The sequence below is a fragment of the Erpetoichthys calabaricus genome, chromosome 7 (assembly GCF_900747795.2).
Source record: "Erpetoichthys calabaricus chromosome 7, fErpCal1.3, whole genome shotgun sequence".
Classification (NCBI taxonomy): domain Eukaryota; kingdom Metazoa; phylum Chordata; class Cladistia; order Polypteriformes; family Polypteridae; genus Erpetoichthys; species Erpetoichthys calabaricus.
This window is the reverse complement of record NC_041400.2, coordinates 174,921,753-174,945,292: the sequence shown is the minus strand read 5'-3', so window position 1 is coordinate 174,945,292 and position 23,540 is coordinate 174,921,753. Positions and strand designations below refer to the sequence as shown.

Genomic DNA, 23,540 nt, shown 5'->3' with positions numbered 1-23,540 from the left:
TATGCTCAAATATTAAAGGTTTAACGGCCCATTTGTAGACTGTGCACTACGTTAAACCGACACTTAATAAAATCTATCTATCTATCTATCTATCTATCTATCTATCTATCTATCTATCTATCTATCTATCTATCTATCTATCTATCTATTTCATTATATAGTGCCTTTATTTTATAATGCCTATCTATCTATCTATCTATCTATCTATCTATCTATCTATCTATCTATCTATCTATCTATCTATCTATCTATCTATCTAATTCGTCCAAGAAGTCGTGGAGAGCGGACAGCTCCAGGGACCTCTGCAGCAATCTCTTAACCGCCACTCGGTAATCGTTTGCTTGTGTCTGAAACAGAGGGCGTCACATGGCCAACTCTTAGAAAGAAGAAGGAAATCTAGCAGAGCTGAGGTTTAGAGTGGTCGTTTACGGCAGACAGTTGCTTGTGGGTTGTTTGGAAAACTTCAAACGGGATATTATTTTTTTCGAGGCGTGGAAGCATTTTATTTCTTCATGCAAAAAGACACCAGTACTTCAGATGTATTTTTGCCGTCTCTAATGAGTGGTGAGCTTGGTACGGTGTTCCAAGCTTGGAAGAGCGGATGACTAGGGTGCTTCTGAATAGTTGAGATGTTTAGCCCAGAAGGAGGACGCATCTAAATGCGATTGCTTTTGGAGGACAGAGCTGTGCATTGAGTCAGCAAGCTTGGAAAAAAAATACATACACATTTATAAATCTCGCGCGGATTTAATTATCGCGCACAAACGAAAATACACAAGAAGAACCTCGCGTTAGGATGGAGTCGTTTCACACGGGTAAGTACTGCAATTTAACTTTCAGTTTCTGTTATTTATAAATGTGAAGATTTATTGCCGAACCCGGTAGTTATGGCATGTGCTTTTGGATGCGTTTGACTGTGGAGTGCACCGAAAGTAGAAACAAGCTTGCCTAGGGCCTAAATAAGGACAGGGTTGCGTCTGTGCTGTGGGAATTGCTGAGTTTAGACAAACTGCCATTTACAATACGACTACAATCTGGGCACATATTTCTAGTGGAAGGCAGGTTTTTTTCTCAGTTTTCTGATTCAAAATAAAATGAATGTGTTTCATTTTAAAAAGAGGCATACGATTATAATGTAATGTACATATTCAGATGTGCTCTGTGCCCTACCATGGATATATTCACGTGAAATACAAACAAGAGGTGATCAAATTAGTCTTCGAGAGAGACACGGTGGCCACAGGCTTTTGTTTTCTGCCACTGGTGGCACTTGTGTTTCGCATGATCATACTCCTCATTGGCCTGGATATAAATTTTAAAAGGAAACGTCGGGGAATGTTCAGTTCCCACACTGTTTTTAGATTTCACAAAACGATATTTGGTCTCGCAGTTTTCAGATCTCGGGGCCAATTTGGTGAGTTGTGTGCAATTTAACATTAACAGTCCTGATCATTCACCCTGGGGTCTCCCGATCCCTAAGAGTCAGATGCGATTCTTATGGGTGGTGGGAATGTGGCGTCCTTGGTTATTCTCTTTGGGATCAGCATAACAGGTTTTGTTGTTAAGCAGCAGAAAGTTTATAATAACATCGATGCTGTCTTGCAAACAACCGATCCTGGCATGTTGGGAGATTTAAACAACAAAAAAGTTACAATAAAGTAGGAATTATTATGTTGGATATATCGGACTTTATTTGTCCCCCGGGGAAATTGTGCTGTTTACAAAAGCTGAGCAGATAAACAGATAAGTAAATATTATTACTACAGCCCGAGTATCAAATATACACGTAATGAATAAAAGGGGAAAAACATTAATAAAAAGAGAGAAAATCTAATTTGATTAAAGATAAAAAGCGCAGTCAAGGTTATAGTAGAGGCATTATAAAAGCATATTGCTGGTGGTCTAAATGTATGGATGTATATTTTGGACAAAATTAATTAAATAATTACGCAAATAAATATAAATACCATGAGATGTGCCTGTAAGTAAACAACAACTTAAAATGTGAGTACTGTATAAATAATAAGTGCTGCAAAATATATTTTGTTGCTTTTTAAATATATTTTGTATTTATTTATTTCAGTGACACACAAACACACAACATGAAATAAGCCCTGAAATAAACCTTGCCATTCCTTAAAGTTGAGAGGGTGGGCTCTAGCAAGTGCTGTTTTTTGATTGGTGAATGGTAAATGAATCAAATTAATTTGATTGATAAATGAAGAAATAAATACTGTACTTAAAGAAATACTTAACAAAAAATATGTTGTGACACATTTACAGTAGTTATTTATTCTCACATTTTATTTATTGTCTCATTTCACAGTACTTTTATTTATCTGCTTTTGTCAGAAATATTCCTCCATATTAAAGAGCCCTAGTAACCCTTCTTGTCTCACTTCTGCTCAATAATTTGTTGTCTGAAAGTCCTCAGTGTTAGTGTGTCAGGAGAGGATGTGCTGCATTGTTCATAATGGCACTCAGTTTTGTTTTAATTCTTTCCTCCTCTACTGTCAACAGGAGATCAAGAGCTTGTCCTGTAACTGTGCTTGACTTTTTAATTAAGTCGCTGATTCAGTGGGCCTCTTTTGAAGTGATAATACTGGATCAACACACCACAATGTAGAAAATTGCACTGGCCATCACAGAGTTGTAGAACATATAAAGGAAGTCACTACCCACTTTAAAGAAATGCAGTCTCCTAAGGAGCATGTCTGCTCTGCACTTTCTTATATAGTTCCTCTTTGTCACAAAACCAATCCAGTTTGCCATTGATGTGGATCCCCGAGTATCTCCATATCTGCTTTTAGAGTGACCGGATGTAGAGGCTCTTTGGTGCATTGAAAGTACTTTGATTTGCAGATGTTAAGTTGCAGACAATTCTTTCTGCACCTCGAAACAAATCTTCACCAGACTCCCATATTCTGTCTCATCGTCCTTGTCAATACACCCAACAAGTGCAGAATCATCGGATAATTTCTGCAAGTAACATGACCTGGTGTAGTATTTATAGGCCAAGGTGTACAAAATGAAGAGAAAAAGAGACAGGATTCTTCCCTGTGGTGCTCCAGTGTTGCTCGCATCCGTATCAGAAAAACAGTCCTTAAATCTCACAAACTGCAGCCTGCCCATAAGATAGTCCATTAGCCAAGACATGTTAGGCTAATGCACCTGCAGATCCCAGGGCTTAACCCTTAACAGGGATGCCTGGAGGGTATTGAAATTTTAGCGTCAAATTGGTAGATGTGAGCGTATAATGACTCTTCAGAATAAAGGTTTCCTATCCTTAGATCAGGGATAAGCCATCTAGGTTCTGTTGTGCCAAAGCAGCTGCACGTTTTACAGACAAATTCAACGTAGACTAAAGACTGTTTTTTTTTTCCTCTAGCATAACTGGAGCTCAGGTACACCCAGGCTATAGGTTCTAATCAATCTTTTATGTAAATGCATGAATGGCAGCTTCTGCTGTTTTTGTTTCATTCACATAGGGTGCTATGCAAAAGTCTTAAGTCACCCCAGAAAATTATTTTTAAACCTAGTAGTGTGGATGTTAAATGTCCAATTGCTAGGTAAACCACTGTATAACAGTGAATTAATAAAATTGAACATGGTTAGCTTGTTGTTTTAAACTGTCTGATGTGAGTGTGTCTGTGTATGAATGGCCCTTGCAGTGGACTGCTGGCCTACCCAGGGCTGTTTCTTGCCTTAAACCCATTGTTGGTAGGATAGGCTTTTTCAATCCCGTGAACGCTGAAATGGATCAAGGATGTTTAAGATTTGCGGTGGGCTGGCGCCCTGCCCAGGGTTTGTTTCCTGCCTTGCACCCTGTGTTGGCTGGGATTGGCTCCAGCAGACCCCCGTGACCCTGTAGTTAGGATATAGCGGGTTGGATAATGGATGGATGGATGTTTAAGATTGTTATGCTGCAGTATGTCTGAACAAGTGAAGCCTGACAAATAGCAAAAAGACATTTAGTTGGATGCTGGCCACATAATAACAAGCTGAATAGACAGAATGAGACCTGCACTGTAACACAGTGGTTAGAAAAGAAAAACAGATAGCTGAACAGCTGTAATAAAATGAGTAATTTACGTCCTTGTCTTGTTGTAGCAAAGGTATTTAGTGTTTGGATTCATACCTTGTTTGTTGCAATTGTAAGCTGCTCAAGGACAAACTTGTTTTGAGAAATACTAAAAACGCCTGGGCAGAATGCCACCATACTACTTTTGAAGAAAAAAAAAAATACCAAACTTATATTTTAATTTTAAATTAGGCTTCAGGTTTCACCTTTCCTGTACTCCTGAAGTATAGAGATTACAGAATCTCATGCCAGCTCACTCATCCTTTTGAACCAGAGTATTGAACTGTAAACAGTTATGGGGTTCTGTAGAGCAGTTTGCATTTTAAAAGGAAAAGCCTTCATTTATTGCTGGAAAAAAACTGTCTATTTTATCAACCCATACTTGTCTTGTACCCACTTAGTTATTGATGGCAATAGTAGTTTTTCAGTCATGGAATGATGTGTGAGGAATACAAGGTAGAGATCTGAAAAATCCTCAGAATGTTAAGAAACCGACATGTAGAGTAACATAGTGCTGCTCATGGGAGAATCAGATTATTTAATTTAAATAGTCAAAACTTTTATACACATTTAAATTTATTTAAAGTTCAAATCTGAATTTGGCAACCTTACCTGCTAGTGCTTCACCTGTTGAAATATGTTGGCAGTTGTTTGTAAGTTACTTTTGGATTAAAGAATCGGGTAAAGTACTGTACATGTAATGTAAAAAAGGAGAACGTCATGAAATTGGCTCAGTGGGCAACTATAGGAGTGTTAACAAATAAGATGGCAAAGCAGGTCCATTGATTGTTTGGGTCCCTTTAACAAAGAAAGTGAAAAATGCTGTGTGTTTTGTTTTTTTTCTCCCATTTCCGTTTATACATGTCTGTCTCCAAAGTGATTTTGATGTGATACACATCTGTCTCCGAAGTGATTTTGATGTGATACACGTCTGTCTCCGAAGTGATTTTGATGTGACTTCAGTTACAAAGTTAAGGCAACTTCTCCCTTTTGGTTTCAGTGCTATCCACAGTATTTGTCTCAGGATGTTTTATATTGGTGATCCCATTGCAAAAGGCTCATTTGCAGTCTTCATTTATTGGTATCTCTTGTTTATTCACATCATATCTGAAATACGTATAATAAATGGATACTCAATGTGGAGCACTTGATTTCCAGTCACTAAATACAGTGTACAAAGGCTGGCTAACCTTTCTTTAACCTTGCCAATGAATTGATCCATTATTGAGCACAGCCAGTAGTATTCATTTTTTGTGTGTTCTGCTGCTTCCACTTTGTCAAGACTATACATCTCTTAACAATCACTGTCTGTGTAGTTAGGCATTGGTCAGCTTTAGTTCTACTTATGTGGTACCTCAAACCTGTTTGGGAACATGCCTCATTAATAGTGTTTCATTTCCTGTTTGAGATACAGTGGTAAAGATGAAGCTGGTATGGAAGCACAATTTCACATTTTTATTAAGAACTAGACATTAAGCCCGTTACAATAACAGGCGCTAGAACAGTAGTGGATTCTCTTTGAGAATTTTCTTTACGCTCACTTTCCTGTTCCTCTATAGATCTGTTTGCTCTTCTGAGTCTTTCTCTTTTAGCGTTTTTCAGACGCTCATTATCTTCTTCTTCTTTTTTGGGTGGCATGTTGTTAGTAGATAGTCACAGTAATATAGGCTTGTACGTTCGTAATATTTTCTCTCGCAGTAATACTGGTTTGTATTTCCGTAAAATGCCTGTAATTTTCTCTGACAGTAATACTGGCTTTGATGTCCGTAATATGCATTTAATTTTCTGTCACAACAGTGGGCAATCAGCAGATTCTTCCCAGCAGCTGATGTAATGTGTGACGTGTAGTTGATAATCGTGCTTGTGGCGTCTCTCCAGCAAGTACTGTGCAGTTCCCCAGCAAGTATTTTAATCTGTGCTGGCGTGCAGCTGATTATTGTATGTGTGGCTTCTCCCCAGCAACGGATTTTATGTGCGTGAAAATAAATCTACTTTTAAAAGTCATCCTATTATAATATCATGAAAATTCGTATATTTAGGAAAACCCCTTCAATGACTGACACTTTACAGGGCCAGACTTCTTAATCGCAAATCTGACATCCTCAGAGTGAACACTTGCACAACCATAAACACTAATCCCACCTCTTTGGGGAAGCTGGTCTCCGCGTCTCAGTACCCGATTGGATTTTTCGTGCCTTTTATTTAAAGTCTTACCTCATTTCCAGAAATCCGATTGGATCGACCTCGCGGTATTTTATAGGTCCCGCCCTCTCTGTCTTGTGTGACGCGTCAGGCGGCCTTTGAAGCATTGCACTGTGCCCCGCGCATGTGCACTTCACCAGAAGACACACACACGGACACCTGGACACACACAGGGGTTTTATTAAAGAGGATGTTTGGAATAATAATTCCATATTCCCACAGTAATTCACAGCTTGGAAGGATGATTTAAGCAAATGGCTTCAAGTGATATACGAGGAAAATCTGTTTACTTGTTTTACCTTTTGACGTTGATGGAGCTTCACTAAAAAAAAAAAAACACTAACACAGGGCTTGAAATTCTCTTTTGAAAGGGGTGGTGGGAAATCCCCTTTTAAATTTAATGTGGGGGGGCTGGGGGTTTCAGACTTGGTGGAGGTCATTTACCCACAGTTTAAAAGGTATGTTTGAGGCATTGTTTTAATGTCTTACCCCTTTTGATGTTTACGGTGTTTTTTTCTAAAAAACAAAGAACAAATATTTTTTTCATACAAGTTAGTACATTTTGCATCCCCTGTAGCCTTCTGAGCCCTGGCCTATAACCCAGGTTTGCTTGTGCAGAAGTCCAGCCATACTAATACTACTCAATTATTAATTCAACCAAAACAGCACACACTTTCCCACGTCCTTGTCCTTGAGCATTCTTTCTTACTTGTTTGTATGTGTCACAGAATTTACTTTTCAGATTAAAGTTTAAAGGAAATCAGTCCACCATAAATTTTGTTTTGATTTTACCATACAAATATACTTGAACCTGTTTTTAGCCTTCAATTTAGCAAAGTGTAGTCAAGTTTCTTTTTAAAGCTCAGTTTAAACAAAGGGCACTGCGCGTTGTCTTTGACTCCTGCTGCACAGTTGAGCGACTCCATAGAAGATTTGGATTCCACAGTTCCATGCTCCAGTCAAGAGCAACTGCAACTGGTAGCTAAAATCCTATGCATGGAAGCTTAATAAAAACATGCATTATGAAAAAATATAGTAATTCATAAGTTACAAATTAGGCAGAATTATAAAATAGTAATTCTAAAAAGACGTTAAATATTCTGGCAACAAATAAGAAAATTGCTTACCAGATGTATGGGGAATTAGTAGGAATTATTTAATTTGTGCAGGATACCTGCAATCTTGCACTGAATTTCAAGCCCTGTAGTGGCATAGCTGTATCTCCACAAAGGAAAAATGTGTTAAAAGTATGGATTTTGTGTTTCTGAAGGGGGTGGTACAGCCCAGGCAGACAGGCAAATGTGAGAGCTTTTTCTCCCTAGGTCTGTCTGTGTTAACTGGCTGGTGTTAAAAAGACTGCATGCTCCTACATTGCTCCTCAGAAAAAGTTATGTAGCTGTGAGTTTATGGAAGGTAAAGACATTTTTTTTAACTTAGATTTTTATCAACTCATGTCTACAAGATTTCTCTGCAAGCAGCAGTTGGCAGAACATTGTGCAAGCAGCAGTTGGCAGGACATTGCTCCCACAATACTAGCTTCGGTAAGAAAATTGACTTGCTTGGTTAGGTGTATTTTTGTGTCACTGCCAACTATATGCCTTTGCACTGAGTCACTTCATTTGTTGGTGTCTGTTGTGGCTGAATTAGCATCAGATCATTGTGTTTCCCTTTAGCTTCACCATCTGAGTGAATAAAATAGCACACATTTACTTTATTACATAAACTGTGAGCCTCCCAAGCTTCTGCTGCCAGAAAAATAAATAGACATTGAACTGCTTAAATTGAATGAGCCGTGAATTTTATTTTGAGTTGTGGGGCATTCAGGTGTGAAAGGACAGCTCATAATAACACAGAACGAACATATTAACTAAACACGCTGCATGATTTAATCAAAGTACTCTGGAGCTGTGCTGCAGCATTAACCCTTCTATGGCCATTTTTCATTTCTCTACATACCCTCTCTGTAGTAGAACATTGCACCTTTATAAAAGAACGATCATTATATCCATGATACCTTTCTGGGTTAGGGTGGTCCCCTGTTGGTCCTCTGTTCCATGAAGTGGAATTTTTTCAGGCAGTTGTGGCATCATTTAATGGAGCAAATAGTACTTGATTTTTTTTTATAGGTCTTCAATGGTATGTTGTAACTGGCCCAAGATTGAAATTTAAACAAGCATTTAACATAAAAATGGTGGAGCTCATTCTCTGCCAAGAGTAAAGTGGATAAACTACAGGCCACAGCAGAGACGCAGCACTTCTATTTTTATTTATATATATATATATATATACACTGTTCAGCCGCAACAATAAAAACGACCTTCTTGATAATGTATAGGTTCCCCTCGTGTTGCCAAAACAGCACTAACACATTTAAGCAAAGACTCCACAAGACCTCTTGAAGGTATCCTGTAGTATCTGGCACCAAGAAGTTAGCAGCAGATCCTTTAAGTCCTGTAGGTTGCGATATTCACTTTAACCTTGTAGTTTATTTTGTCATTAAAGTAGACCATTGTAAACGTCATTTTAAAACCGACCCAGTTGTTAAATTTCTCTGTGCTTCTTGGGCTTCCTCCTGAACTGAAAGCAGCAATCGCCACACAGAACACATTACATTTATGGTATTCCAGCTCTCTTCTCATTTAGAATCCTTAGATTTATACTTGATCTCACGTTCATGATGAAATGCATTGAAGTATGTATGTTACATTTTATAGATAAGTCATTAACTTCATTTAAATAATGAATACTGATAATAATTACACATGTGGGGGCGGCTTGGTGGCAGAACTGTATCGCTGCTGTCTTGCAGGGAGTCATGTCGTTTGTGTTTCCTGCTTGGAGTTTGCATGTTGTGCTGGTGGATTTCCACAGTGTGCTCCATTTTCCTCCCAAAGACATGAAGGTTAAGGTATTTGGTGATGCTAAAAATGACACTAGTGTATGTGAGTGCTTGTGTTCACCTTGCAATGAGCTGATGCCCCGTCCAGGGATTTTGTTTCTCTCTCGCACCTGATGCCTGCTGGAATGGGTGCGTCCCTGGATTGATGGCAGTAATCATTAAACACCCATCCTTTTTAGAGATATTGTGGCAAGATGTCCTCGGAATTTAATGGATGTTTCAGGCAATTCACAACACAGCAAAGCTGAATGTTTTCTCACCATGATGATATCTCGCACTGTCACCTAGTGGAATCTTCCAGATGTACATAAAATATACCCTGAAATATAAACAGTACAATGCTTGTGTAGCAGTAGTGTCCGTTGGAGCACACGTCGTGTTAAGTATAAACTCGGCCTAACTAGTTTGCTGCTACGCAGCCCCAAATGCAGCCAGCTGTGATGCAGTGTGTGTTTTCTGACACCAATATCCAGCATAAAATTTTTCAGTAATTTATGCTACATTATCTCTGCACCAGATGGGCTAGCCTTTGCGTGGCCACACACATCAGTGATTCTTGTGCACCCATAATCTGGTTGTTGGTTCACTGGTTGTCCTTCTTTGGATCACTTTTTGTAGGCTCTAACCACTGCATACTGGGAACACCCCACAAGACCTGCCATTTTAGAGATGCTGTGACCCAGTTGTCTTGCCATCACAATATGGTCCTCATCAAAGTCGCTTAGAAAATTACGCTTGCCTACTTTGCATTTCTTTTTTGTGCTTTGAACATGTCACATTTAAGAATTCACTGTTCACTTGCTGCCTAATATATCCAACCTTTTTACAGGTGCCATTGTAATGAGATAATTATGTTATTCATTTAATCTGTCAGTGGTTTTAATGTTGTGGCTGATCTCTGTGTGTGTGTGTGTGTGTGTGTGTGTGTGTGTGTGTGTGTGTGTGCGCAAATATATCATGTACGACTAAGTGTTCTGAAAAGAATCTTTCTTTTTTAATTTGCTGTTCAGGAGCATTTACTATGCACACCCAGCTTTACATTCTAAGCGATTCAAAGTTCTGACCGGAAAAAATAGATTTATAAAAAGGCTTCTACTGTGGTGTGGGTGTTTTTTTTTTTTTTTTTTTTTTTTTAAGCGGAAATAAATTTTTTACTAAAGTATAAGGCAGAATAACACCACCACATTAAGTAAGGCAAAGCTCTGCTTCCTACACTTCCTCGCAGGACATATATATTGTTATAAGTGGAGTGATGTTAGTGTAGAGACTGGTATTCATTGGTGCAATCTCAATAGGAAAAGAGTTATTTCTTGGAAGTTTTTCTGCTTTTCTCTAATTCTCCTGTGTCTGTTTTATTTTGAGGGTCGTGGCATTAAGACAGTTCTATTATTTACTTGCATTTATAAAAAAAAAAAAAAAAAAAAACTTTGTGTATGGCAAAACAGAATAAAAGTTTTGTTTCCTCCTTGTCTTTATACCACTTCACCCTATTTCATTAAAGAGCATTACCTATAAATAAAACACATTGTCCTGTCCTGATGCTTGATGGTAACCTGAGAACAGCTATATTCTGTACAGCTAAATTTACTTTCCAAGTAATCTTAACCTAAGTGTTTTTTTGGCATTGCATGTTCAGTTTCTAATGAAAATAACTAATCCAAATTAAAAAGGCTTCTTTCCATTTTCTCAAAGTAGGTTAACATTTTGTAGGTTATCATTGACCTACAATACATTTTATGCTTAACAGCCCACTCATACGAGGCAAGAGCCAGTCCTGAGTGACATATAAATATCAACATCTGTACTTGTGTGTTTGTGCTCATATCAGGTCAGTCAATAGTTGCTGATAGCACCTCTTCATACCATGGGAGGATAGTGGATGGAGGAAAAAAAAATTGTTGATGGTTTTGGATTATTGTCTTTTATTAATGTTTACTTCTAGAGCTTTATTTTTCTGTTATTGTAGTTTATATTCATACGGCTCTAGGACTAAATGATGATTTAAATGTTAGATTGCTGTTTTGTGATTTTTGGTTCTAGTGTTGTCTGTTTTTCTTTTGAACTCCCTTTTATAATAGTATTCTTAAACATTCTTAATCCAGTTCCGAGGGTGTGGTGGGGCTGGTGGTTTGGATACTTTCCCAAACAGTGCTAGGCTCAATGCAGGAACCCCACCCTGGACAGTATACCAGTCCCTTCCAGGGACACCTCTTGTACCCACTTGCACTTTCACAGAGAAAATTGGAATTGGTATTTAACCTAACATGCTCATTTTTGGAGGGGTAGAGAAAAACCCATATGGGCAAGGGATGAATTTGCAACTTTCATATAGACAGCAGGTATGGGATTTGAACCTAGGATACAGGATTAAGTAAGGCAGCAGTGCTTGTACAGGTGCTGGTCATAAAATTAGAATATCATGACAAAGTTGATTTATTTCAGTAATTCCATTCAAAAAGTGAAACGTGTATATTAGATTCATTCATTACACACAGACTGATGTATTTCAAATGTTTATTTCTTTTAATGTTGATGATTATAACTGACAACTAATGAAAGTCCCAAATTCAGTATCTCGGAAAATTAGAATATTGTGAAAAGGTTCAATATTGAAGACACCTGGTGCCACACTTTAATCAGCTAATTAACTCAAAACACCTGCAAAAGCCTTTAAATGGTCTCTCAGTCTAGTTCTGTAGGCTACACAATCATGGGGAAGACTGCTGACTTGACAGTTGTCCAAAAGACGACCATTGACACCTTGCACAAGGAGGGCAAGACACAAAAGGTCATTGCTAAAGAGGCCGGCTGTTCACAGAGCTCTGTGTCCAAGCACATTAATAGAGAGGCAAAGAGAAGGACAAGATGGGGTAGAAAAAAGTGTACAAGCAATAGGGATAACCGCACCCTGGAGAGGATTGTGAAACAAAACCCATTCAAAAATGTGGGGGAGATTCACAAAGAGTGGACTGCAGCTGGAGTCAGTGCTTCAAGAACCACCACGCACAGACGTATGCAAGACATGGGTTTCAGCTGTCGCATTTCTTGTGTCAAGCCACTCTTGAACAAGAGACAGTGTCAGAAGTGTCTCGCCTGGGCTAAAGACAAAAAGGACTAGACTGCTGCTGAGTGGTCCAAAGTTATGTTCTCTGATGAAAGTAAATTTTGCATTTCCTTTGGAAATCAAGGTCCCAGAGTCTGGAGGAAGAGAGGAGAGGCACAGAGTCCACGTTACGTGAGGTCCAGTGTAAAGTTTCCACAGTTAGTGATGGTTTGGGGTGCCATGTCATCTGCTGGTGTTGGTCCATTGTGTTTTCTGAGGTCCAAGGTCAACGCAGCCGTCTACCAGGAAGTTTTAGAGCACTTCATGCTTCCTGCTGCTGACGAACTTTATGGAGATGCAGATTTCATTTTCCAACAGGACCTGGCACCTGCACACAGTGCCAAAGCTGTTCTTGATTGGCCAGTAAACTTGCCTGACCTTAACCCTATAGAAAATCTATGGGGTATTGTGAAGAGGAAGATGCAATACGCCAGACCCAACAATTCAGAAGAGCAGAAGGCCACTATCAGAGCAACATGGGCTCTCATAACACCTGAGCAGTGCCACAGACTGATCGACTCCATGCCACGCCGCATTGCTGCAGTAATCCAGGCCAAAGGAGCCCCAACTAAATATTGAGTGTTGTACATGCTCATACTTTTCATGTTCATACCTTTTCAGTTGGCCAACATTTCTAAAAATCCTTTTTTTGCATTGGTCTTAATTGATATTCTAATTTTCCGAGATACTGAATTTGGGACTTTCATTAGTTGTCAGTTATAATCATCAACATTAAAAGAAATAAACATTTGCAATACATCAGTCTGTGTGTAATGAATGAATCTAATATACAAGTTTCACTTTTTGAATGGAATTACTGAAATAAATCAGGTTTGTCATGATATTCTAATTTTATGACCGGCACCTGTATGTATACCATGCCACTTTCTAGCTCAGATAAGCTTTTTTATTCATACTGATACATTTCAGTGACAGGACACTGTACTCTGCTTTGACTATGATATTTTCCTTGTGAATAATACATTAAAACAAGTAGTTGTAATGATTATACCAAGCTAAGCTCAATATTTTTATGTGAACAATCATGGAGATTTGTTTTCATTTCATGGTATACTTCGAAAACATTACGTAGAGACTCTTGAGCTGTGGTTTTAGCGTGATTTTATTGGACTGCTAAGAAGGAAAATGTTTTCTTTTTTTTCTTTCCTGTATTGCATTTGAAATTCAGCAATGCCTCCATTTGCACTATTGAAGCCAATGGTGGCTGCCTTGAAAACTTTTCAGAAATTGTCAAGTAAGGAGAAAAACTTTGCTGTTCTGCTGTTACATCTGTAATAATAATTTATTTTATTACAGATATAGTTGTTATGTTGAAAAGTACCTGTTGATGAATGTAAGATTACTGAACTGTAGAGAAAGAAAAAGCCTGGACATTGCAGCTTACCAGCTCTTTATTTAGAATAATTATTGTATCGTTCTCGGTCAATCTTAGACCAAATATATACTAATTTCTGCTGTGTAGGGAATAATTTAATGAAAAAATGTTCATTACAAGTATATGTTTAAGTCCCCACACCTACCTGTAGGTTCTCTCTCCCTAGAACTCAAAGAAATGAATTTGAAATACTGCTATGGTACAAACTAATTGAGCAGTTGAAATATTTTTAATAAGTAAAATAAATAAGAAACAAGAGTTTTTAAAGTTTGGTTTATTCCTATATAGAATAGTTTGGAAAGCTGTTACTATATTTTGAAAGTAAAAACATGCACCTTGAGATGAAAAATAAAAAAAGCAAACTTTTTCAACGCCTCTGTTCAGAATCCATTCAGTTTTATATACAGTATCCTTAATATAATTGCAATTGCATTTAGTAGTTTTTCACATTATTGTGTATGGAATGATTTGTGAAACAAAAAAAAACTGTCTAAGGTCTCTAGACAATGAGTGAGCAAAATGGGTTAAGTAAGCCAGAGGATGGACCCTATTTTCTTTTCAGTTGGGTTCAAAATGGAAAGCTATTCAGTCCTTCTTCCACTGGGTAAGGTGTAATGTTACAGTATGTTATATTCTGAAGTTAACATCTGATTATTGGCATCCTAATTTTCTGTGTTTTTATAGGTTGTCACAAACTTGACCACAAGTCATAGCAAGGTTTGGGGCAGTGCAGCGACCCATATAATTGGTATCCTGGCTGCAAAATTGTAAAAATGTTACATAGCACTGATGTGCACAAAACCAAGTCCATAACAGAACTGAGGGAATAGGGAAAAGGTGGAGGCTTTTAAAGGGGAAGACAGGAAGTGAGGTCAAAGGGGTCGGCTCATAAGGGTCTTCAACCATAGGCTCGAGCCCGGACATAACATCACAGGGGCCGGAGCCAGCAAGGTCTTCTTCTATAGGCTCGGACCCAGAAGTGACGTCAAGAGGGCCAGGTGGAATCTCCCGCGAATGGTCTGCAGGAAAGGAAGAAAAAGAGTCAGTGCACTCTGCCACATCCCGGTCTGATTCGGAAATTGCCCTTACTCAAACCCTTAAGCTGTCTCCCATGCGCACGTGTGTGACAAGGTATTATTATACAATACAGTTTATTTTTGTATAGCCCAAAATCACACAGGAAGTGCCACAATGGGGTTTAACAGGCCCTGCCTCTTGACAGCCCCCCAGCCTTAACTCTCTAAGAAGACAAGGAAAAACTCCCAAAAAAAACCTAGTAGGGAAAAAATGGAAGAAACCTTGGGAAAGGCAGTTCAAAGAGAGACCCCTTTCCAGGTAGGTTGGGCGTGCAGTGGGTGTCAAAATAAGGGGGTCAATACAATACAATACACAGAACAGAACAGAACAAATCCTCAATAAAAAAATAAAAAATTTTTTAGAAGTACGGAGCAGAATTTAACAGTAGATGATGTCACATAATAAGATTTAGATAATTTTAGACTCCTGGAGACCTCATCCATCAAGCTGCCTCCCCCATTTGGCCATTCCATGGCTGAAACAGTGTTGGGCCAGCCAATACGAAGAAAGGACCCCTCTTTCTCACGATTCCTGCGATCCTCCATCAGCGATGACTTTACCTTAGGCAGGCAAAACAACTTGGCAGGTGGGCCATGGCACCAAGTGCCACATTTGAGTACCGAGAAAAGAAACAAAATAGGTGAGGGTTAGTATCCAATTCTAACTATCATGTTACTTATATTTTAGTGCTAATGACTAACAACAGAGATGCAGTACGTACAGTTAATCAGCAGCTCTAGTCAGGATATGCTAAACTGAAGTAGTGAGTCTTCAGCTGGGATTTAAAAGCTGAGATCGAAGGGGCATCTCTTATAGTAGCAGGCAGACCATTCCACAGTTTAGGGGCCCTGTAACTAAAAGCTCGACCTCCCATTGTTATTTTATTAATCCTTGGAACCATAAGCAGACCAGCATCTTGAGATCTTAATGTGCGCTCTGGTTTGTAAGTCCTGATAAGTTCAGACAAGTAAGCTGGACCTCAGCCATTTAATGCTTTATATGTTAAAAGAAGGATTTTGAAATCTGCCCAAAACTTAACCGGGAGCCAGTGTAAGGATTTAAGAACTGGAGTTATGTGTTCGTATTTTCTTGTTCTTGTAATAATTCTTGCAGCCGCATTTTCTATTAACTGGAGGCTGTATAAAGAACAGTTTGAACATCCAGTGAACACTGCATTGCAGTAGTCAATCCTACTAGAGATAAATGCATGAATTAATTTCCCAGAATCCTGTTTATTTAGAAAGCGCCTTAATTTCCTAACATTTTTAAGATGGAAGAAACATGTTTTGGACAACTTTGTAATAGGCACTTTAAATGACATGCTAGAGTCAAAGATAACTCCTAGATTGCGGGCTGATTCAGTAAAATTAATTGGGATTCCAACTGAGTTAAATGATGACAAAATATTGTTATGATCAGCGTCATTCCCTCCAACAATTAACATCTCTGTTTTATCTGTATTTAAAGACAAGTAGTTCTCATTCATCCACTCCTTTAATTCTCTAACACAACTAATTAAAGACAACATCGGAGAAACTTCATCTAATTTAAATGAAAGGTATAACTGGGTGTCATCTGCATACGAGTGAAAATTAACATTATGTTTCCTAATGACAGATCCCAGTGGAAGCATGTAAAGTGAAAACAGTAAAGGTCCAAGTACTGAGCCCTGCGGGACACCATATTGAACTTCTGTGTATAATGATGGAGTACTGTCAGCACATTTCTGTACATATTGGAATTGATTTGATAAATAAGAACTAAAACAAGCGAGCATGGTGCCTGTAAGCCCAACATCATTTTCTAGCCTGTGTAGTAAAATAGAATGGTCGATGGTGTCAAATGCTGCACTTAAGTCCAACAACATAATTACAGTGGAGATTCCTTCATCGGAGGATATCAGAATGTCGTTTACAACCCGCGTTGGCGCCGTTTCTGTACTATGACCAGTGCGAAAACCACACTGGAATTTCTCAAATAAATTGTAATGCGTAAGGTGTGACTGAAGCTGATTGGCAACTACTTTTTCTAGTATTTTAGAGAGAAACGGTAGATTTGAAATAGGCCTATAATTATTTAGTATGTGTGGGTCTAGATCTGACTTTTTAAGTAATGGTTTAATAACTGACACTTTTAGTGTATCAGGTACTGTGCCATGCAATAATGAACTACTGATAATGTTTAGAATAGGCGCTGCAAGAACATTCATTGCACTTTTTACTAGTTTTGTTGGCACTGGATCTAGGGAACAAGTAGTGGGCTTCATTTTAGAAATTAAAGTTAAGACTTCCTGCTCAGTTACAGGATTAAAATTACTAAAGTGCTGAATGCAATGTGAGACAGGGTCTGCTAAGCCAGTATTTGGTTTGTAGTGCGATGCAGAGATCTGGGATCTTATATTTTTAATTTTCTCATTGAAGAAGTTCATAAAGTCTGTACTGCTAATATCTGTTGGTATTTTGCACTGTTGATCTGAATTTCCATTTGTTAATTTAGCCACTGTTCTACACCGCACCCAAGGATTTTTATTATTGTTATTTATTAATGTGGAATAGTATTCTGAGCAAGCTTTAAAGAGCGCTTTTTTATATTTATTAACACTCTCTGTCCATGCAATTTGAAAGACATGTAGCTTTGTTGTTCTCCATCTGCGCTCCAGTTTTCAACACTCTAATTTAAGAGCTCGAGTGTTTTCATTAAACCAGGGAGAGCTTCTATGTGCTTTGATCACTTTTGTTTTAAGGGGAGCCACTGTGTCCAGAGCATCTTTCAAGGTCACATTATAATGTGATGTTAGCTGATCTAAATTGTTTTCCACATTTACATTTGATATTAACTGATCTGAATGGTTTTCCGCAGTTACACTCGACTTACTCAAAGTATCTATAAATATTGAAGCAGAATTACAATCTAGATGTCGCACTGTCTTTGTTTTAATCTGGGAGTGTGTTGACAAGGGCAGGACTATATCAAATTAATTAAGTAGTGATTGGAAATAACTTCATTTAATGGAGTGATATTTAAATTTTGAATTTCAACTTTGTAAGTTATAATTAAATCTAATGTGTGGTTATGATTATGAGTTGGACCTTTGACAATCTGACAAAATCCTACTGAATTTAACAAATAAGTAAAACATTTGCTAAAAGTGTCAGTTTCCACATCAATGTGTAAATTAAAAACCCCCATCAGTACTACATGATCATAATTTATAGACAGCAGAAGGATGTGTGCAGGGTGCAGTACTCCGAGGTGAGAGTGGGTTAGGGTATAATATATAATATATAATATATAATATATATAATATTATAGCCAAATCAGATAGAAGGTGGTCTGTAGACTAGCACTATAATTGTGTTGGAATCTGTTTTAATATTTAAAATGAATGCCTCAAAGGATGTAAAGTTGCCTAAATTTTTAGAAGTGATTTGCATTTTGTTACAATGAATTATTCCAAGGCCTCCTCCTCGACCAAAATCTCCAGACTTATGAAGGAACGAGTAGCCATCTGGTGACGCTTCAGCTAGGGGAACAGTGTCACATTTACTAAGCCAGGTTTCAGTGAGAAGACATAGATCAGATTTTGTACTTAATATAATATAATTTACCAAAACAGCTTTAGTGCCAAGAGAGCGAATGTTCAGTAAGCAGCATTTAAAACTGCATGGTTCTTTCTGAACTGCTGATATATTTTTTGTTTTAATTTGAAGTAAATTTCTATTACAGATGCCCCTGGTGGAGGGTATGGTTTTATCCCTTGGTCTAATTATACACCTTATTTTTTGGTTATCAATTAATTTAAAGTTTGTATCAAGACTAAATTTACTGGATGCCCCATGACAAGGATTATGGGTAACAGCTTCAGGAAAGTAACAGGTGGGATAAACAACAACCTGTGATTTAAGGTCACATGACTGCAGCCTAGATGGTGCTCTAATCAGTCAACCAGGCAGTTTTGCTGCCATATTTTGGGATAATACATAAGATCCCCTCCAGTTAGGATGAAGACCATTTCTTCTGAAAAATCCAGGCCTTTCCCAAAAATCATCCCAATTGTTCACAAACGCTATGCTTTTGTTTGCACACCAGGTTTCTAGCCAGCAGTGAAGGGAATGCAATCTGCTATAAATCACATCCCCTCTATGTAATCTTGGTAAGGGGCCAGATACAACTAAATTCCAACATTTTCTTTTGGCTTTGATGCATAGAGAGATGAAGTTCCTCTTTAATACCTCAGATTGCTGTGAATAAATATCATTAGTGCCGACATGCAGCAAATAAGGTAGATACTTCATCGTCGGCGACACGGTCCAATGCGGCCTCTATGCCAGAAATCTTGGCCCCAGCGAGGCACTTAACATTAACTGCTGGTTTAACACAGTTTGGAATTCTAACATTCCGCACTATGGAATCGCCAATTATGAGCACTTTCTTATTCTCAATTTCCACAGGCACGCTGCGGAGTGCTGAGAATCTGTTCTGGGTCCGAATTGGTGACCTGGGTGCCGGGGAACTACATTTTGGATTCTTAGACCCCCGTCTTACTGTTACTTCCTAAACATTACATGAGAAAGTAGAATTTGGATGAGTTTGTAAGGCCTAAATAAAGGAAACGTTCCATGAAACTACACCTTGAAATTTTTTTAAGAGTAGTAGGACTTGTACTAAACAAATCATTTCCAGCTCAATAAACTAAGAACAAAGACCTCAACATACCAGACTGAGTGAGTGCAGCACTTGATCTATGCCAGCTCCACTTACTTCCTTGGAGACATGTCTTAACTTAGTTTTTTCATATTTGTTAACACCCTATAATTACACTTTTGTATTATGTCTGAAGTTTACCAGAGAGACCACCTGTTATGAAGAGTATGAACAAAGACATTTTAAGTGTTGAACTGGTACTTCCTTCAGGCAGTCTTACTGATAAATGGTTAGAACATTAGAACACTCTAGATGAGAACAGGCCATTCAGCCCAACAAAGCTCGCCAGTCCTAACATTCTTCCAAAAAAACATCAAGTCGACTTTTGAAAGTCCCTAACATCTTAATGTCTTCCACACTACTTTGTAGGTTATTCCAAGTGTCTATCGTTCTTTGTGTAAAGTTGTTTGTGCGAAATTTACCCTGAACAAGTTTCCAACTGTGTCCCCGTGTTCTTGATGGACTGATTTTAAAATAACAGTCTCGATCCACTGTACTAATTCCCTTCATAATTTTAAACACTCCAATCATGTCACCTCTTAATCTTCTTTTGCTTAAACTGTATAGGCTCAGCTCTTTTAATCTTTCCTCATACTGTAATTCATCCCCTGTAGCCCTGGAATCAGCCTAGTAGCTCTTCTCTGGACCTTTTCTAATGCTGCTATGTCCTTTTTGTAGCCTGGAGACCAAAACTGCACACAGTACTCAAGATGTGGCCTCACCAGTGCATTATAAAGGTTGAGCATAACCTCCTTAGACTTGTACTCCACACATTGTGCTATACAACCTAACATTCTGTTAGCCTTCTTAATGGCTTCTGGACACTGTCAGGAAGTCGAATGCTTAGAGTCCACTATGACTCCTAAATTCTTCTCATAAGGTGTACTGTCGATTTTCCGACCGCCCATTGTGTATTCAAACCTAATATTTTTACTTCCTATATGTAATACTTTACATTTACTGACATTAAATTTCATCTGCCACAAATGTGCCCAAGCCTGTATGCTATCCAAGTCCTTCTGTGATGATATAACGGATTCCAAATTATCTGCTAATCCTCCTATCTTGGTATCATCTGCAAACTTAACCAGCTTGTTACTTATATTCCTATCTAAATCATTTATTATATATCTTCCTGTTGTATTTATACTGAACAATTCCCTTTTATTTTTAATGCTCTTATCATCATACTTCATGTTTCATTCATATATAAGGTTAAAGATAGGTGAGAGAATTATGATATTTTAGCATTTTTCAGAACGTTGTACGTGTACAATATAGCATGGTTTGGTATGATGTATTAATGGAGGAAGCAGGTCCCGTTCAAGTTTAGAAGTTGCACTGTTTTTTCCTTTACCAGAGTAAGGTGACGTTAGGTTGGGGAGCATGCACTGGTACAGCACGTTGCCGCACCCACCACATGACGAAACCGCTCAGGATCCTGGTTGACAATCCCCCAGGCAGACACGCTGTCCAGTCCCATCCCCTGGAAATGACCATCTATCTGCCACAACCAGGTGTTACTTGGAAGTCCCCTTGGCCTGGTCCAGCTGCTCTGATCCTCAACAGTGAGAATCCTGTGAGCTGAATCATCCTTGGGGATTATGCCACATGGCCATAGTGCTGTAACTGATGCCCTCTCACAATGCAGGTAATGTTCCTCATTCAGGACTCCATGAGCAGCCGCTAATTTGACACAGTCAAACCAGCGATACCCAAGGATTCTCCAAAGAGACACAGTACTAAAGGAGTCCAGTCTTTGTCTCAGGTCTCTGTATAGCATACATGTCTCGCAATCATACACCAAAATAGCAAACAAAGTCGACACTCTGCTGATGGCTTTGCCTAAGATGTCATTAAAGGCCTGGATCTTGGTTTTTATTCAGGACACTCGCAAGCCCAGACCGACTCATCACTCTGCAAAGATCACAGCTTTGTTGGCAAAGTCGAGATCCATGAATCTTTTTTCACCAACAGATGCCCCACAGCCATTGGACCCTACAACTCTGCCCATCACCCAATCCATGCAAGCACTAAAGAGAGTAGGAGCAAGTACACCCCGTGAAGAACCCCCAAATGCCTCCACTCTGCACAGCACTCACAGTACAAGTTTACAGGCCAGCCATGATATCCAACAACTTTGGGTGGATCTTGCCAAGTCTAAGGATGCCCCACAGGGCAGTTTGATCAGCTGAGTCGAACATTTTATGAAAATCGACAAAAGCTGCAAAGAAACTTTGCCAATATTTGTGTTTGCACTCCAAGAGAAACCTCAGTGCCAGGATGTGGCTGACAGTAGACTTCTTAGGAATAAAATTAGATTGCTCTGGTAAATTTTGCCTAGAATAATGATAGTGTTTTAGTATCATGAATGCACTTCACTTGCATTTGTACCGTACATTGGCAAAATATCAGACAGTTATAATCTTGCATCCATCCACCTTCCAATCCCACTTTTCTTGAGTAGGGTTCCAGGGAAGCTGGAGCCTATGCCAGCAAACGTGGAGTGCAAAGCAGGAAAAATTCCTGGACAGGGCGCCAGTCCATAGCAAGATAATCACACTTACACACATTAGGGCCAATTTGGCAATGGCAGTTCACCATATCTACATGTCTGTGGACAACCATTGGAAACCCACACAGCCATGGGGAGAACTTGCAAACTTTGTGCAGGAAGCACCCAGGATGTGTACCCTGGCTTCTTCACTGCGGGGCTGCAGCATTACGACTACCCCACTATGCTGCTCTTTGGGCGACCATGCATTATTTATCAGAATTTTGAATTCAGGACAATCGGTGCAATTTTATTTATTGTAGTTTGTGTACCAATACAGATGTGCCCTAAAAAATCTTCTGCATGTTTTTTTGAATTTTTCAGATTAATTTTTAAACTTACTTTTAAAAAAGTAACATCTTGTCAAAGGAATTTCTTTGTATTTTAATTGTAATATTGGAATTTTAATTTAGTTTTTTTTTTTTTTTTTTTAGTTTATATTTTTTGCAGCATTCATTTTGAATAGAGACACAGGTTGTATATCAGTCAGTTAGTGGACCATATAGTTTATTGCAAGTTAGATAATAAAGAAAAAAGCAAAGATCTAAGGATCACTTTTAATGAGCCATCAGTTTTGACTTCGACTACACATCCATCACCTCCATGCCCCATTAGTTTAAGAATATTATTGATTTCAAATAATAAGCTTTAATAAACTTAATAACACTTTTTTTATATTTCTGTAATTAATATTACTGGTACAGCTCTTAATACAATCCTTCTCTAAAAGAACCCCATCCTCTCTAAAGAAACTGTTCCATTTCTCACGTACAATATTATTAGAGTAGCAAACATAGGATTTAATGGTTATTTATAGATAAGAATTGGCAGGCTTGTTCTTTGACCTCTGAAATACATAATCCACTTTCTATGCAAGTAGCAATCTATAAAAAGGAGCAGTTTACTGTGGTGGAAGGCTGTTAAACTAACAAGATTAATTTTAATTGTGAAATAACATTGGTTACATTGTTAGTTTTAAATAAGTTATATGAAATTGCATCTTGATAAATGTTACTAATATTGTAGAGAAAGAATAGCACAGTTCTGTCTTTATTCATAATGTAAGATTTTTATAAAGTCAATTTAGATAAACAAAGTTTCTACATTTTCAACTTCTGCATTATATTACTTCCGCTTGATTAGATCTGGAATTTGTTCATTTTTATATAATTTTTTTTGCAACAGTAAGGACATTTTTACAATTTTGAAGTTTACCGTAGTTGCAATGTGCTTATTAGTGGAACAGGTTTACGATGCAGTGTCAAGCTGAAAAATTTGTGATTAAAATCGAGGTTTATTAGGAGAAACAAGAATGCCATATTTACATTACTTTGGATGAGTTTGGGAGGGATTTACAGGCATCAAAAGCCGGGCACTGTGAAATATAAGACTAAACAGTCATAGAACTGGAAAGGATAACTCTTCAACCTTGATTTTAGTTTTAAGATTTTAGTTTTAAGACTGATGGTATTAGACCTAGGTGTGTTCAGTGACATAACCTGCTATCGATACCTAGAATTCTAT

The 23,540-nt window shown here is 38.2% G+C and overlaps 1 protein-coding gene across 1 annotated transcript in view; it reads left to right on the top strand.

Moving 5' to 3' along the window:
• The first annotated feature begins 347 nt into the window (after positions 1–347).
• lnpep (leucyl/cystinyl aminopeptidase) overlaps positions 348–23,540 on the top strand; it is a 117,118-nt gene continuing 93,925 nt past the window's right edge. The window contains exon 1 of the mRNA XM_028805735.2: positions 348–815. Coding sequence (XP_028661568.1) covers positions 797–815 — 19 coding nt within the window. The 5' untranslated portion in view covers positions 348–796. The remainder of the gene's footprint in view (positions 816–23,540) is intronic.